General features: G+C 46.6%; 1 protein-coding gene across 3 annotated transcripts in view; it reads right to left on the reverse strand.

Moving 5' to 3' along the window:
- Positions 1–13264, reverse strand: part of MICALL2 (MICAL like 2) — a 61712-nt gene extending 48448 nt beyond the window's left edge. For 2 of the 3 annotated variants that reach the window (XM_020978706.2, XM_020978704.2), the window contains exon 1: positions 12317–13264. In XM_020978706.2, coding sequence (XP_020834365.1) covers positions 12317–12459 — 143 coding nt within the window. In that variant the 5' untranslated portion in view covers positions 12460–13264. The remainder of the gene's footprint in view (positions 1–12316) is intronic. The other variant, XM_020978703.2, reaches the window with a different exon arrangement.
- Between the last annotated feature and the right edge of the window lie 389 nt (positions 13265–13653).

Genomic DNA, 13653 nt, shown 5'->3' on the forward strand with positions numbered 1-13653 from the left:
TTAACAAGATGAAACTGAATAAAGCTGTAAGTCAATTCAACAAATACTTATGAATATTATTGTTGTTTGTTGTTGTTTAGTCACTTTTCAGTTGTGTCTAACTCTTCTTGACCCCATTGGGGGTTTTCTTGGCAAAGCTACTGCAGTGGTTTGCCATTTCCTTCTCCAGCTCATTTTATAGATGAGGAAACTGAGGCCAACAGGGTGAAGTGACTTGCCCAGGGTCACACAGCTAGGAAGTGTCTGAGGCTGGATTTGAACTCAGGAAGATGACTCCAGGCTCCATAATCCACTCCCCCCACCTAGCTGCCTCTGAGAAAGACACAAAGTCTCTAGTTCCTGCCTTGGACTTTGCATTCTCTTAGAGATAAATGTCAAGTTCTGTTGTTGGGTTCAAAAGATCAGCTACCAAAGATGAAGTTACAGCCTGTTAGTTTTCAGCTAAACATTGTCCGTCAATCAACAAGTACTTTTTAAGCACCTACTACGTGCCCAATGCTGTGCTAGGCATGGGGATACAAGCACAAAGAATGATACAACTGCTATTGGCAAAGAGCTCATATTCTAATGAAAGAAGTAACACATACATGTAAAACTACATACATGGGGCAGCTAGGTAGCACAATGGATAGAATGTCAGCCCTGGAGTCAGGAGGAACTGAGTTCAAATTCAGCCTCAGACAGTAGCTGTGTGACAAGGTCACACAGTCACTTAACCCTGATTGGCTAAAAAAAAAATATATATATATATATATGTATATGTATGTGTATATATATGTATATGTATGTGTATATATATATATATGTATATGTATGTGTATATATATATATACATATATATTTTTTAAACTATGTACATCAGAAATTTAAAGTTAGTCAATATAAATACATACAAAGTAGTTGAACATAAAACACTTTGGGAGGAAGGGCACTAGCATTTAGGAAGATCAGGAAGACTTCATGAAAAAGATAATGTTTAATCTAGATCTTGAAGGAAGAAAGGAACTCTGAGGTGAAGGTAAGGGGGGAGGGGGCACGCATTTATTAAGCACCTACTATGTGCCTGGGACTTTACAAATAATAAAGAGGGAGTACATTCCAGGCATAGAGAATCACCAGTACAAAGGCACGGAAATGGAAAAGGGAATTTATGGAATAAAAAGAAGGCCAGTTTGTCTGGATCACAGAACACAGGAGGGAGAATAATGTCCAAGTTGTACAGGGTTTTGAAAGCTAAACAGGGAGTTTACATTTTGTCCTAGGGGCAAGAAGAAGCTGCTGGAGTTGATTAAGCAGAAAAGTCACGTGGTAAGGTCTGTATTTAAGGAATATTACTTTAGCAGCAGGGTGTAGAATGGTCTGGAGTATAGAGAGGGAACCAATTAGGAGGTTGGTGCAATAATAGGTAAGAGGCGATGAAGGCCTGAATAAAGGTGGTAACTATGGGAGTAAAGAGAAGGTGTCAGATTCAAGAGCTGTTGGGAAACTAAGAAATGGCAAGGTTTGACAAGTGATTAGATATAGGGGGTGAGGGACAGTCCAAGATAATGCCAACATCATGAACCACGAAGAGTGGAAGGATGATGGTGCCTTCTAAAGAAACAGATATGTTTGGAAAAAGGAAGGGGTCTAGCAAGTTTAATTTGGCACATTTTGAGTTTAAGATATCTCTGAGACGTTCCGTTTGAAATAGCCAATGGGCAATTGGTGATGTAGGACTGAAGCTCAGGGGAGAGACTGGGGCTGGATATATAAATCTGGGAGTCATCTGGATAGAGATGATAGTTAAATTCATGAGAACTCATGAGGTTAGCAAGAAAGAAAATGTAGTGGGAGAAAAGAAAAGAGCCTAGGACCAAAGCTGGGGAAATACCCACAGTTAGGGAGTGTGGTGTGGCTGATGAATCTACAAAGGAGATTCAGAAAGAATGACCAGGGAGGAAATGAACCAAGAGAGAGAGTAAAATAATGAAAAACGACCACAACCAGAAAGGAGAGAGAATCCAGGAAGAGAGAACAGTCAACAGTGTCAAATGCGAGAGAGAAGTCAAAAAAGAATAAGGACTAAGAAAAGACCATCACTCAGTCCACCAGTCAACTAACATGTATTAAGCACCTACAATGTTCCAGGCACTGGGGACACAAAAAAAGCCAAAAATAATAATAACACTAATTGTCTCTGCTCTCAAGGAGTTCACAGTCTAATTCGAGAACAAATATGCAAACTATGTACAAATGAGATACAAGGTAAATTGAGGATAATCCCAGAGGGAAGGCACTAACATTAAGGAGGACGGATAACTAAAAGATGATTTGTAACTTTTGGGGAATTTCCATTAAATCATGAGGTAAGAAGCCAGACTGCAAGGGAAGAGGAGAGGAAGTAGAGTCAGAGAGAACAGACAATTTTTCCAAAGAGTTTGTCTGAAAAGAGATATAGAGAGGACAATAGCTTGAGGATACGGTGGGTCTACTGAAAGTTTTTCAAAGATGGTGAAGATTTAGACTATTTGAAGCAATAAGGAAGGTACCAGGCAGCTAAGTGGGACAGTAGATAGAGTGCTAGGCCTGCAGTCAGGAAGACTCATCTTTCTGAGTCCAAATCCTGCCTCAGACACACTAGCTGTGTGACCCTAAGCAAGTCATTTTACCCTGTTTGCCTCAGTTTCCTCATCTGTAAAATGAGCTGGAGAAGGAAGTGGCAAACCACTCCAGTATCTTTGCCATGAAAACCCCAAAAGAAGTTATGAATAGTTGGACGAGAAACAGCTGAACAATAAGGAAGGAACCAACTGATAGTGAGAATGTTAAGATGAATGTTTCAGGGATAATTGAGGATTCAGACTGGTGGAGTAGCCAGGAGGGGATGGGATCAAATGTAGGTGCAAGGGGTCAGGCTTGGCAAAGAGAAATGCAACCTCTTTGTCAGAGACTGGCAAAAAGGAGATGATGCCAAGGAGGTGTTTTGGGGTTTTTTAGATGAAAAGAACTGGAGAAGAGGGAATTCATGTTGAATGATCTCAATTTTCTCAGTAGAGTTTACAAATTCCTTAGTTAAGGGGTGGGGGGGAGGGGATGGAAGGCAGAGGGGTCAGAGGCTTGAGAAGCAAAGAAAAGGTTTAGAATACTTTCTGGGAAAAATACCCAATTTTCAAAGATATACAAAAAAGGAAGTGGACTACCAACAGGAAGATATTTCCTTATCACAGGAGGTCTTCAGACAGAGACTGAATGACTGGTTGTTGGGGATATTGTAGATGTGACTCCAGATAGATAGGTGGACAGATATACAGACAGACAAGCAGACAGACAGATAGATGAACAGACAGACAGACAGATAGATAGAAAAGCAGACCACAGAGGTCTCTGTCAACTCCACATTTCTTGGTCACGTGATTCCCATCACACTCTTTGCAAACTAGGCAATGCATCTGCTTCCCCTCTCTGGGCCTGAGCCTTCTCATCTGTAAAATGAGAGGCTTGGAAACTGTCTCAGGTCCTTTGCAGTTCTTACATACTGGGATCCTGTGACTGACAAGGTCTAATTATTACCGTCTGTCCTTTTGTAGCGGCTCTCCAGCTCTCAAATCATTGCTCTTCTGGACCATTTCTAATTCTTCTCTACAGAGGGATCCTTACTCTGAGGTCTGTGAATTTATTTCTTAAAAATGTCATAAGCCTATTTCAACATAATTAGTTTCCTTTGTAATCCTACATATTTTATTTTATGTACTTAAAAACATTATTCTGAGAAGGGGTTATAGGCTTCCCCAAACTGCCAAAGGGGGTTCAAAAAAGGTTAAGAAGCCCCGTATAGTTCTGAATTCTAAAAGGATTCCAGGTGCAAATACACAGTTGTTTCATATAAAGGGACAATAATGCTTTCTATTTTGCTTCCAAATAAAACTCATTCATTTGTCAAGCATTTTCCCCCATTCATTCATTCAGCAATTAATTACAGAGCACCTACTGTGTGCTCAGCACTCTGTTAGGCAAATGCCCGGCAAGGAGAGCTTACGCAACCTCAATTCCCAACAACATGGTGAGCAGGCACCCCCTCTCTGCCTGCCAAGTTGCTATTGCTCTGACTGTAGCCCCTTATGGCCACGCACAAACATCTGTTGAGAAATGAGAGCTAGCAGCTGCTCACAGATCTCCAGTCCCAACCACCTCTCACTAACCAGCCCTGGGGCTCCTGGGGATTTTATACCCACTTCCAAATTCCTGGAGTGCTGACCTCACACTGCTTTATGGCTTGGAACAAAATCCAACCACTAAGGGGGCAGAAGGTGGGGGGGGGTGCTGTTCGAAGGGAAGGGGGAGGGGGAGGGTACTACCAGGGGAAGGAAAAGTGCTTCATCAAAACCTTCCCACTCTGGCTTCTCTGCCACATCTGGAGTTAATCCCACAGAGAGAAAGAGAACAAGCAGCCCCTCTGCTCACACACCACACTCCAGTGGATGGTTGCAAGACAGAGAAAAAGAGAGATACAAAAAAAGGCAAAGGGAGTCAGAAACACAGAAAATGAGACATAAAGACATAAAGAAATGGATGTACAAAATCAACTACAGAGAAAGAGACCAAAGGAGGAAGATACCCATTCAAATAACAAGTCTTTATTAAGTTCCTACTATATACAAGACACTAGGTGCTAGAATGGAAATAAAATTAGACAGGAACACAAAGAAAGGGAGACAGATCAAGAAACACATGTGAGAGACAAAAGGAGACAAAAAGGGTTATATATAGGAAAGAGTTGCTCCATTCATTGACGCCAAGTCTACAGAGGAAAAAACTGCAGCCTTCTGCCTCCAGGGAGTCAACTACAGAGAGGTATCCCTCCCCTTCTGGACTTCCTCAGCCACCCAGAAAACTCTGGCACAATTAACAGAGCAGGGCCTCTGCTGGGGGGGGGGGCGCGCTCAAAACAGGGCTGCTGAATCTGGTTCCCTGATCCTGAAAAGGTTAAATGAAACTGGCATGTGGTGGCAGAAAAGGGGCAGAGCTGCCCCATATTGGGACCCCATCTGCACAAAAGGGTCCAAGACCGCTGGAATAAGCTTCTCCTATTTCCCAATAGTCCCTTCACCACAGGGTGAGCCAGGGGAAAACCCAAGAACATCCAGACTTTTTTCTCTTGTGGTGAAAAAAGCTGGGAAATTGACTAGGGCTTCTCCTCTCCCGAGGGAGAGAGGATTCAAGTTTCCTCCTCAAGGGGTATCTTCACATTGGGGTCTCAACACATGGGCTGCCTGACATCAGTTGGTGAAAGGAAGAAAAAAATGCTCATTCCCCTCCATGCTCTTTCTGGAAAGAAAACAACAGGAAGGGGAAAAGGTCATTGGAGCCGAGTACCCCCTCGCCTCTAGAATAGAAGGCCACTTGTCCACTCAGCCGTTGGAAGACGGGCTCCAGGCTTCCTGCTAAATGTCTAGTGTCTTCGTGTGGGAAGTGAGGTCAACCACAGTCCCCTCCTTCCCCTCCTCCCCTCCCCACTCTCTCCAGAGGCACCACTTCCAGTGAGTCTTGATGCTTATGCAAAGAAGAGAAATAGTTTTCTATCAGGAGATAAGTGAGGTGTCTCAGTAGAAGGCAGGCTGGATCTAGCATGACATAGAAAAAGTCTGGCAGCTGCCATCTTAGACCTCTGCCTTTCCCCATCTTCATCCCCCTCTTCCTAACCCTTATATTCTCCAAAAGAGGCAAGAGCAGAATTTTGGTCTGCTTGGGCTAGAAGGTTCCACAAAAGATCATCTAGTCTGTCCTGCTGTTTTGGGGTAGAGACAGAGACACAAAGCAACTCAGAAAATATGGCACCATGACACAGTCTAGGGTCACACGATCAGGAGATAACTTTCTAACATCTCACCTAAGCCTTCTTAAAGCCTTCTTTTCCCCAAGTTCCCTTCACTCTTGTCTTGCCTTCAGTGAAAGATCCATTCATGTGTCTGCATATGACTTATTAAGTCCTTTCCTTCCAGCTCTTCAATCTTCCCTTCTCTAGGCTATAGAAATCCAATTCCTCCCTCTTCTTTTCCCAAGGAACCAGAGCATGGGGAAAACACAGAACCCTTTCCTGAAACACTTGAAATTTCTAATGGGCAATTCCAGGGTGGCAGAAGAGCATCTACAAACATCAGAGGTGCCAAAGTCCCTTTTAAGTGGTTTTAGCACCTTTGCAGCCAGTAGGAAAAGCAGTGGGGAGACCCGCCCTGTAAGGGCGTGACCATTTTTTTCCGGGGCTGCGCTCACCTGGGCTGGCTTGGGAGACTGTTGTTACCAATTTAACCTGCCCACGTGGGCTGGAGGCTTCCAATCCAGCAGGTTGGAAAACCCTCAGGCAGAGCCCATTCCCAAGGCTCTTACTCAGTGTTTATGGGCCCTGACACTCCCAAACCCTCAACCCCTGGGGAAAACCGTAGGCAGAGGGAAGAGTTTAAGGGCAGTGGCCTAGGCCACTAAGAGTATGTTGGTATAGCTCCGGTGTCAGGCTAGAATCATTGGCCTCAGCTCTCAATCTTCACTGCCTGCCCCTCCCACTCCCCCTCAAAAAAAATATATCCCCCATCCTCCTCCTACTCGGAAAGCAGCAATCCAATTTCGTCCCAGCTCCAGGTTCAGAGGACATCTCTCTAGCTACCTCCAGCCTCTGCCATTCTTCACACAGCTGCCAAAATCATCTTAATGCAAATGTCTGATGTCATCATTCCCCTACCCAAAAATCCTCAGGAGCTTCTCCTAGTGCTTATAATGTAAAATGCAAACTCCTAAGCCAGGCTCTGAAGATCCTCTGCATGCTCCAAACTGGAAAACTAGCTTCCTCCCCCACACACACTTCATCTCTCCTACCTCCACGCAATTGCAAAAGCAGTTCCTAATGCCTAAAATATACTTCCTCCATAGCTTTACCTGCTGAAATCCTCTTCCTTCCAGGCTTAGCCAAGAGGCTTCCATGAAGTTTTTTCTGATGTCCCCTCCTCTCCTGCCTAGATGAAAGTTGATGTCTCCTTTGTCAAATTTTCCTAGAATACTTGGTTTCATCTTTCCTTTTGCGAGATCATGAATGCATTTTTAAAAAATTGTTAAGCACCTACTGTGTGCAAAGCACTGTGCTAAGTGCTGGCTTTTCAACATACATAGATCACGCTCTCCCTTTTATCACTTTCTGGTCTGTATTCATTTGATCCTTCTTATTTATTTACATAGTGCTGCAAGGTTTACAAACAGCTTTCCTTAGAGGGCACTAGGGCAAGTGTTATCATGCCCATTTTATAAATAAGAAAGTATTAGAGGCAGGATTCCAACCCAGGTCTTTTCTGACTTCAAACAGCCCTTTCCACCACACCTTAAGGGCAGAGACCCTGTTGGCTTTTTCCGTCTTGCCATTCCCAGCACTTAGCATCACAGTGCCTTGCATGCAGTAAGTGCTTCATAAATGTTTATTGAATTTGGAGCCACCCATGAGGAAGGTTAGAGGAACAAGAATCATTCCATGAGGCTAAGGGGCGACTGACATCAGTCTTTAAGAATACACTGAGTTACTATTCAAAGACATTCTCCATTTCCACTGAGGGCAGACCAAGAGGGAATTCAAAGGAAGGTTTCGGAGATTGAACAAAAGGAAGGGCTTCCTGATGGTGAGGTTGTTAGATACTGAAACAGGATGTCTCCTAACCTTCTCCCAGGGGCCTTAAAAAGTAAGAAAGATTATCAGTGTCCCCAGATGGGTCCAGGGTGACTTAGCTTGGGAACAAGGCAACAGACTCAAAAACTCCTCAACTCTCTCCACCTCTTCGATCCCCAGCCCTTGTTTCTTTTCTACTTTGTGAATCCTCCTGGGCAAAATCTGGAATGCCAAGCTGGCTTCCTTTTGTATCCTACACACTCCTGGGCCACCTGTCCTCTGTGGGGTAAGCCAGGCAGACTCAGGCGACATGAACTAAGCTTAACATCAGTCAAGATTCACAGCTACATGTATATTGTTTATTTACGTATTTGTGTTTAAAGTTTTTTTGTTTTGTTTTGTTTTTCATTGTAGGAGAGGGAGGGAGAGAAAACAAAATTGTTAACTGAGAAAATTAAATTTAAAAAAAACTTAAAGTCAGACTTAGACAAATTATTTTTTTTGGTGGGGGGGAGGCAATTGGGATTAAGTGACTTGCCCAGGGTCACACAGCTAGTAAGTGTCAAGTATTTGGTCTGAGGCTGGATTTGAACTCAGGTCCTCCTGACTTCAGGACCAGTGCTCTATCCACTGTGCCACCTAGCTGCCCCTCTAAGACAAATAATTCTTAAATAAAATAGCTCCCATCCACCCACCCAGCTCACAAAGACTTTTTTAAATTATTGCCAATCTTTATTGGGATTTTTGGACACTTTCATTAGTGAGGATAGCTGGGAATTGAATATTCCAAATTGATATTGGGAACTTGGCCACTTCGGGGGTTAGGAGGACGCCTGACTTTTCTATTCCCTGAAGTCCTGGCTGGGCCGATGGTGGCCAAAGACATCTGTGGACTGATGGCTGAAGAGCAGGGCTTCCATGCTACTAAGACTAGAGGTATAGGTAGCAACTGCGGGACGCACCCAGGTGGATGGATGAGGAAAGAAGATAGCAACAGCTAGTGCTACATAAAAACCTAACACTCATATACAAATCAACAGACCAAAAAGTCGTCACTAACTACATGTTGACAAAGCCTGACCCTCCCCACTCCTACACACATACACACTCCTCAGGCTGCTCTCTCACGACTTTTGAATTGCTTTAATTATGTCACCTAAATAGAAACATTGGGGAAGGAGGAAGAGGAGACAAAGTTGTATTTGCTTCAGACTTTGGCATCCCCTAAGGATGTCCTGGATAGGGGTTATACCAATAGCTTAGAATCTTCCACTTCCCTGCCCTGCTGGGCGTTACAACCCTCCAAGGAGCCTTTAAAAAAAACCGACTGCTGATTGAGGGTCACTTCCAGGCCTTCCCCAGGTGTTTCCTCACTGACTGGTCCTAGAAAGGGGACTCCCCCTCAAGGAAAAACAGAGAACGACTCCAAGTCACTCAGCAGACAACTTACCCCAGCAATCAGGAAAGGACAGATAGCTTGTGGCTGAAAAAGGCCAAGGGGATCATGGAGGGACAGGCTCCAGGGAGCTGAGAAACCCCAATAATTTAGGACACTTTGGTGGTACCTGAAAGAAGATAGAGAGGAGGAAACAGGGAAGCAGCAGGGGAGAGATGAGCACATGTGGTTCAGGAAATTGGCCTAGTAACCCACACAAGCTGGCACACACATGCCCACAAAACCCCCACGAAGTTCCAAGCAGCGGCAGCAGAGAAGGGAAGCTAGGCAGAACCCAAGGAGCCCAGGAGAAAGTAAAAAGATTCAGCTTGTGCTGTGGGTCTGAACAAAGATGAGTACACCCGTAACAAGCCAGACTGGGCCAGGCCGGGCCAAACAGCCCTTTCTTCCCACCTCCCTTTTCCTTACATAGTAAGAGAAATCTGAGGGAATCAGCTAAATTGTCAAGGAAAGGAAGGTGAGAGAAATTCCTGGCACCCACCAGGTAACCCTCAGTCTACCCATCTGGGCCCCCTCTGCAACCACACCAGCAGGACAAGCAGCTAGACTCCTGGACTATGGAGTTCTAGGTCACTGGCAAAGTACTTTTCTCCAGTTCTGTCCTCATAAGACACATGGCTTTGTTTCCCTAGTCACTGGGTCACAGTATCATAGAATGAGAGATGGAAAGGAACTCAGAGGATACCTAGTCTGACAGAGAGGGAAACTAAGACCCAGAAAAGGCAAGTGACCTGCCTAAAGCTGTCACAGGTAGAAAGTGGAAGGGCTGAGATTCAAACTCAGGTCCTATGACTTCAAGTTCAAGGCACTTCATGCTTAACAAAATTAGCCCAAGGGATCACAGGACATTACTGTTTTGGTGAAAGGCAAAAATATGACATTTCAACATTTTTGAGGGGTCACAGCGACAGAGATGGAAAGGACCGCACAGTTGTAGGTGCTTAATAAATGTTCACCGAATGGACCTCAGAGGTCCAAACATTCTCATACAGTCCACAATAACCCTGTGTGCCCCTGGGACCAGATTAAAATGTAGTTGGAAAATATTTAACAAAATAAATAAAAATACAGTAAAACGCAGATAATATTATATTTTAAAACTAAGTCAGTATGTCATCCACAGGGATCATCCTGTGCAGACCAGTGGCCCCTGTTTCTGTCTGAGTTTGACACCACTGGTCTACATTTTACTGAGGAAGAAACTCACACTTTGTGGGGGCACAAAGGTAGTCAAGTGACTTGCCCAATGTGATACAGAAGGTAAGAAGAATAGGATTTGAATCCAGATCCTCTGACTCCAAATTCAACCCTCCTTGTACTGAATCACACTGCCTAGAATACGTGTGTGTTTGGAGGAATGGAATAAAATCTTAACACCCTGCTGAAAATTACCATTTGAAGGAAGCAGAGCCTAACCAAACACGTTCATTTTTTTTAAAAGGGCAAAAGCATTCCTCTACACATTTGAAATGTATTTTAGAATAGACATGACCTCTCTGAGCATTTCCAAATCTGCTGGTAAGGAAGTTCACAGTGCAGGAAAGAGAGGAGGGAACAAAATAAATAAAAGCCATTTTTCTGAAAGGGTTTCTTGCCTTCTCTGCAGTAGCAGGAGCCAGAGCCAAAGAACAAGTCTCCACGTGACCAGCCTGGTGTGGGGTGGCAAGGACGGGTTGACTAGTTACGTACCATTCATTCCCAACTCCTGGGCTTCAGTGGCCACTACTGACAGTCTTTCTCCAAATGGGTTGTACCACGGGTTTACTAGGGCAAGACCACATCCTGGTGTATTCCTGAGCCCTACCTTCCTGGCACTTCATTCTCCTATCACCAAATTTCAGAACGGGAACATTTTAAACCACTCTTAGTCGGGCAGTTAACACCTCTGAAGAACTGTTTTTATCCAACCTCCTCCACACTCAGCACGGCCTTGGCTTCAACTAAGGAGGGTGGGGAGGCCTCACTGGCTACTCTCTATAGCCCAGGAAACCCAGTGTTTAGCACCACCAGCAGGAATCTAGGCTCTTTCCAAACAAAGCCCTGGAAAACCACCTTCCAGTTCAGATCTTCCCTGAGGCGTAATTCCACGAGGCAGTTATAGGTTAAAAGAGGTTTTCCTTACTTCAAGCCTAGAGGGGGAAATGTTTGGTCCTATTCCCTATCCAACCCCCTCCCCTTGTCACCGGTGGGGAAACAGGATTCTAGCTTAAGATTTGGGAGTTGCTCACTTCGGCTCAGTACTCAGACCCCGCCCCCCCCCGCCCCCCTTCATAAGCCTGACTGGCCGGCAATAACCCACTGTCTCCAGAACTCCTAAAGGAGAGCAGGCTCTGGGCTCCCAGCCAGTCTCTGCTCTGATGGACCAGTGTCTCACACTTTCTGCACAGCCCCATCCCCACCCAAACTGAGCCATTCCTGACCTGACCCGACTGGCTCCAGGAGAAAAAAGGACTTTTCCACCATCCCAGCATCCCTCTGTCTCTGGGCAAATCAAAAGTTTGGTCTCAAGACAAAAGAAACTCAAGGTCCTAAAAGTTTCTGAAAAGGTGCTGATGCCCACCTCATTCATCAGAGGGCAGAGAGAGAAATGAAACATGGGGATGACAACTAGAGATCTAGGGTCAGATAACTGCAGAGAGCAGTGGGGGTAGATGTCAAGTGACCCAAGAACAGATGCTTTCTGCATTTTTCCAGGAAGGGAGAAGCCTGAACTCCTGAAATCTTTGCCTAGTAGCCCAGCTTCTTGGGCATAATAATAGCTGGCCTTTATATAACTCTGTAGAGTTTTCAAAGCCCTTTACATACGCCGTTTCATTTACACCTCAGAAAAACCTTATGAAGTAGGCATTGTGGCTATTATTGTCCCCATTTTACAGATAGGAAAACTGAGGTTAAGAAAGGTGGAGTAATTTGCCCACATTCATATAATTACTGAGTCCTACAGCAGGGATCTGGCCCCAGGTGTTCCTGACTCCATTACCGGTACTTTATCTTCTAACCCTCCCTGCTTTTCCACAGAGATGTGGTCACGTCCTCCCACTCCCAACCCTTTCTTGGTGGGAGGTCCTGAAACAAAGAGACTTGAGAAACCAGGATGCAGGAAGCTTAGTTTCATTCCAGGTGAAGGCGAGCAGCGGCCCGGACCTTGGCCAGGTTTGATGCCAACCGACACTTGTCTGGAGCTAACAGGACCAGAGCTGTCCGCCCCTGGAAGTCTCCGGGCACCCACTACTCACATGAGGTCCGGTCTGTGCCGGTGCAGGATGGCGCAGAAGGCCAAGCCGTCCCTGAAGGAGGTGGTCATGTTGGTGATGTTGACCTCCGGGTAGCCCTCACACTGCTGTCGGCACCACTGCTGCAGGGCCTTGATGGCTGCCATCCTGAGTCAGGAACGGGAACGAAGCGGAGATTTGGTGAGGCTCCCCGACGCGCGGAGGCTGAAGTCCCTCTCAGGCACCCCGCTTCCTGGGTGCAGACCTGGAAAGCCAGAACACCTCTGGGCAGGGCAGGGAATTCCGGGGAAACTCCAGCTCTGGTCCGCCCTTGCTTGAAAGCTCAGCTCCCAGGCGATCAGTTTCCAGCTCCTTAGTCCACGCAGAGCGACCCCAGGGGGCCTCCCTGGAGGAGGGGGCAGAGACCCCGGGGATCCAAGCAAGCTGACCACAGCCAAGTCCCGATCCCCGAGAGAAAAGCCAGGTTCCGTCCCCTTAGCGGCCACAACGGCCGGGGAGAGGGGGATCGGACACGACCGGGAGGGTTGAAAGTCCCGGGCAGAGTGTCGGGCTCCCGCAGCCACGGAGCTCCTCCCCGGCCCGCCCCCAGCTCCCAGAGGCCGGCCCCAGTTGCTCAGGTCCACTGGCTCCGGGCGGCGCAGTCCCCGCGCCTGGGCAAGCCTGCTCCTCTGGGCTCCCTCCCAGCCCCGGGCCGCCGCGGTGCTGCTCCGCTCGCCCGCCTGACGGGCGGTCCCCAGCGCTCCGCTAGCCCGGCAGCCTCGCGCCTCTCCTCTCGCCCCTCACCTCCCCCAGACTGCTGGCCGGCGAGGGAGCTGGCCGCACATCGCCGGAGAGCACCGCAGCCTAGCTGCAGCAGGGGACCAGGCAGGCGCGGCCGGGCCGTGGGTCACCCCCAACTCACTCTCGGACAGCAGTTTTCTGGGTGACCGGGAAGCTCTGGGCCAGATCTGTGGGAAAGAGGAGGCGGGGAAGGAGGAGGCAGAGGGAGGGGACTACGAGAGAGGCGGGGCTGGCCAGTGGAAGGTGCGGAGTGGAGGCACCCCATTCCTAGACAGAAAAGTTGGGGAATGAGGAGGCTGGCCGAGGCCTCATCATGGTCTTGGGCAAGGCACTTCTTCACCATGGGCCTCGGTTTCCTCATCTGTAAATGCTTACGAAACAATTGAACTAGAGCAAAGGTTCATAATCCTTTTTGCCTCTCGGACCCCTTTGGCCGACCGGTGAACCCTCCTCAGAATAGTATTTCTTAAATGTATAAAATAAAATACATAGGATTGCAAATGAAATGCATTCTATTGAAATATTATTTTCAAAACTTTCAAAAAGTTTCACAGGCCCCA

This window comes from Phascolarctos cinereus, unplaced genomic scaffold (genome assembly GCF_003287225.1).
Source record: "Phascolarctos cinereus isolate Bilbo 61053 unplaced genomic scaffold, phaCin_HiC Scaffold_4;HRSCAF=312, whole genome shotgun sequence".
Taxonomy (NCBI): Eukaryota; Metazoa; Chordata; class Mammalia; order Diprotodontia; family Phascolarctidae; genus Phascolarctos; species Phascolarctos cinereus.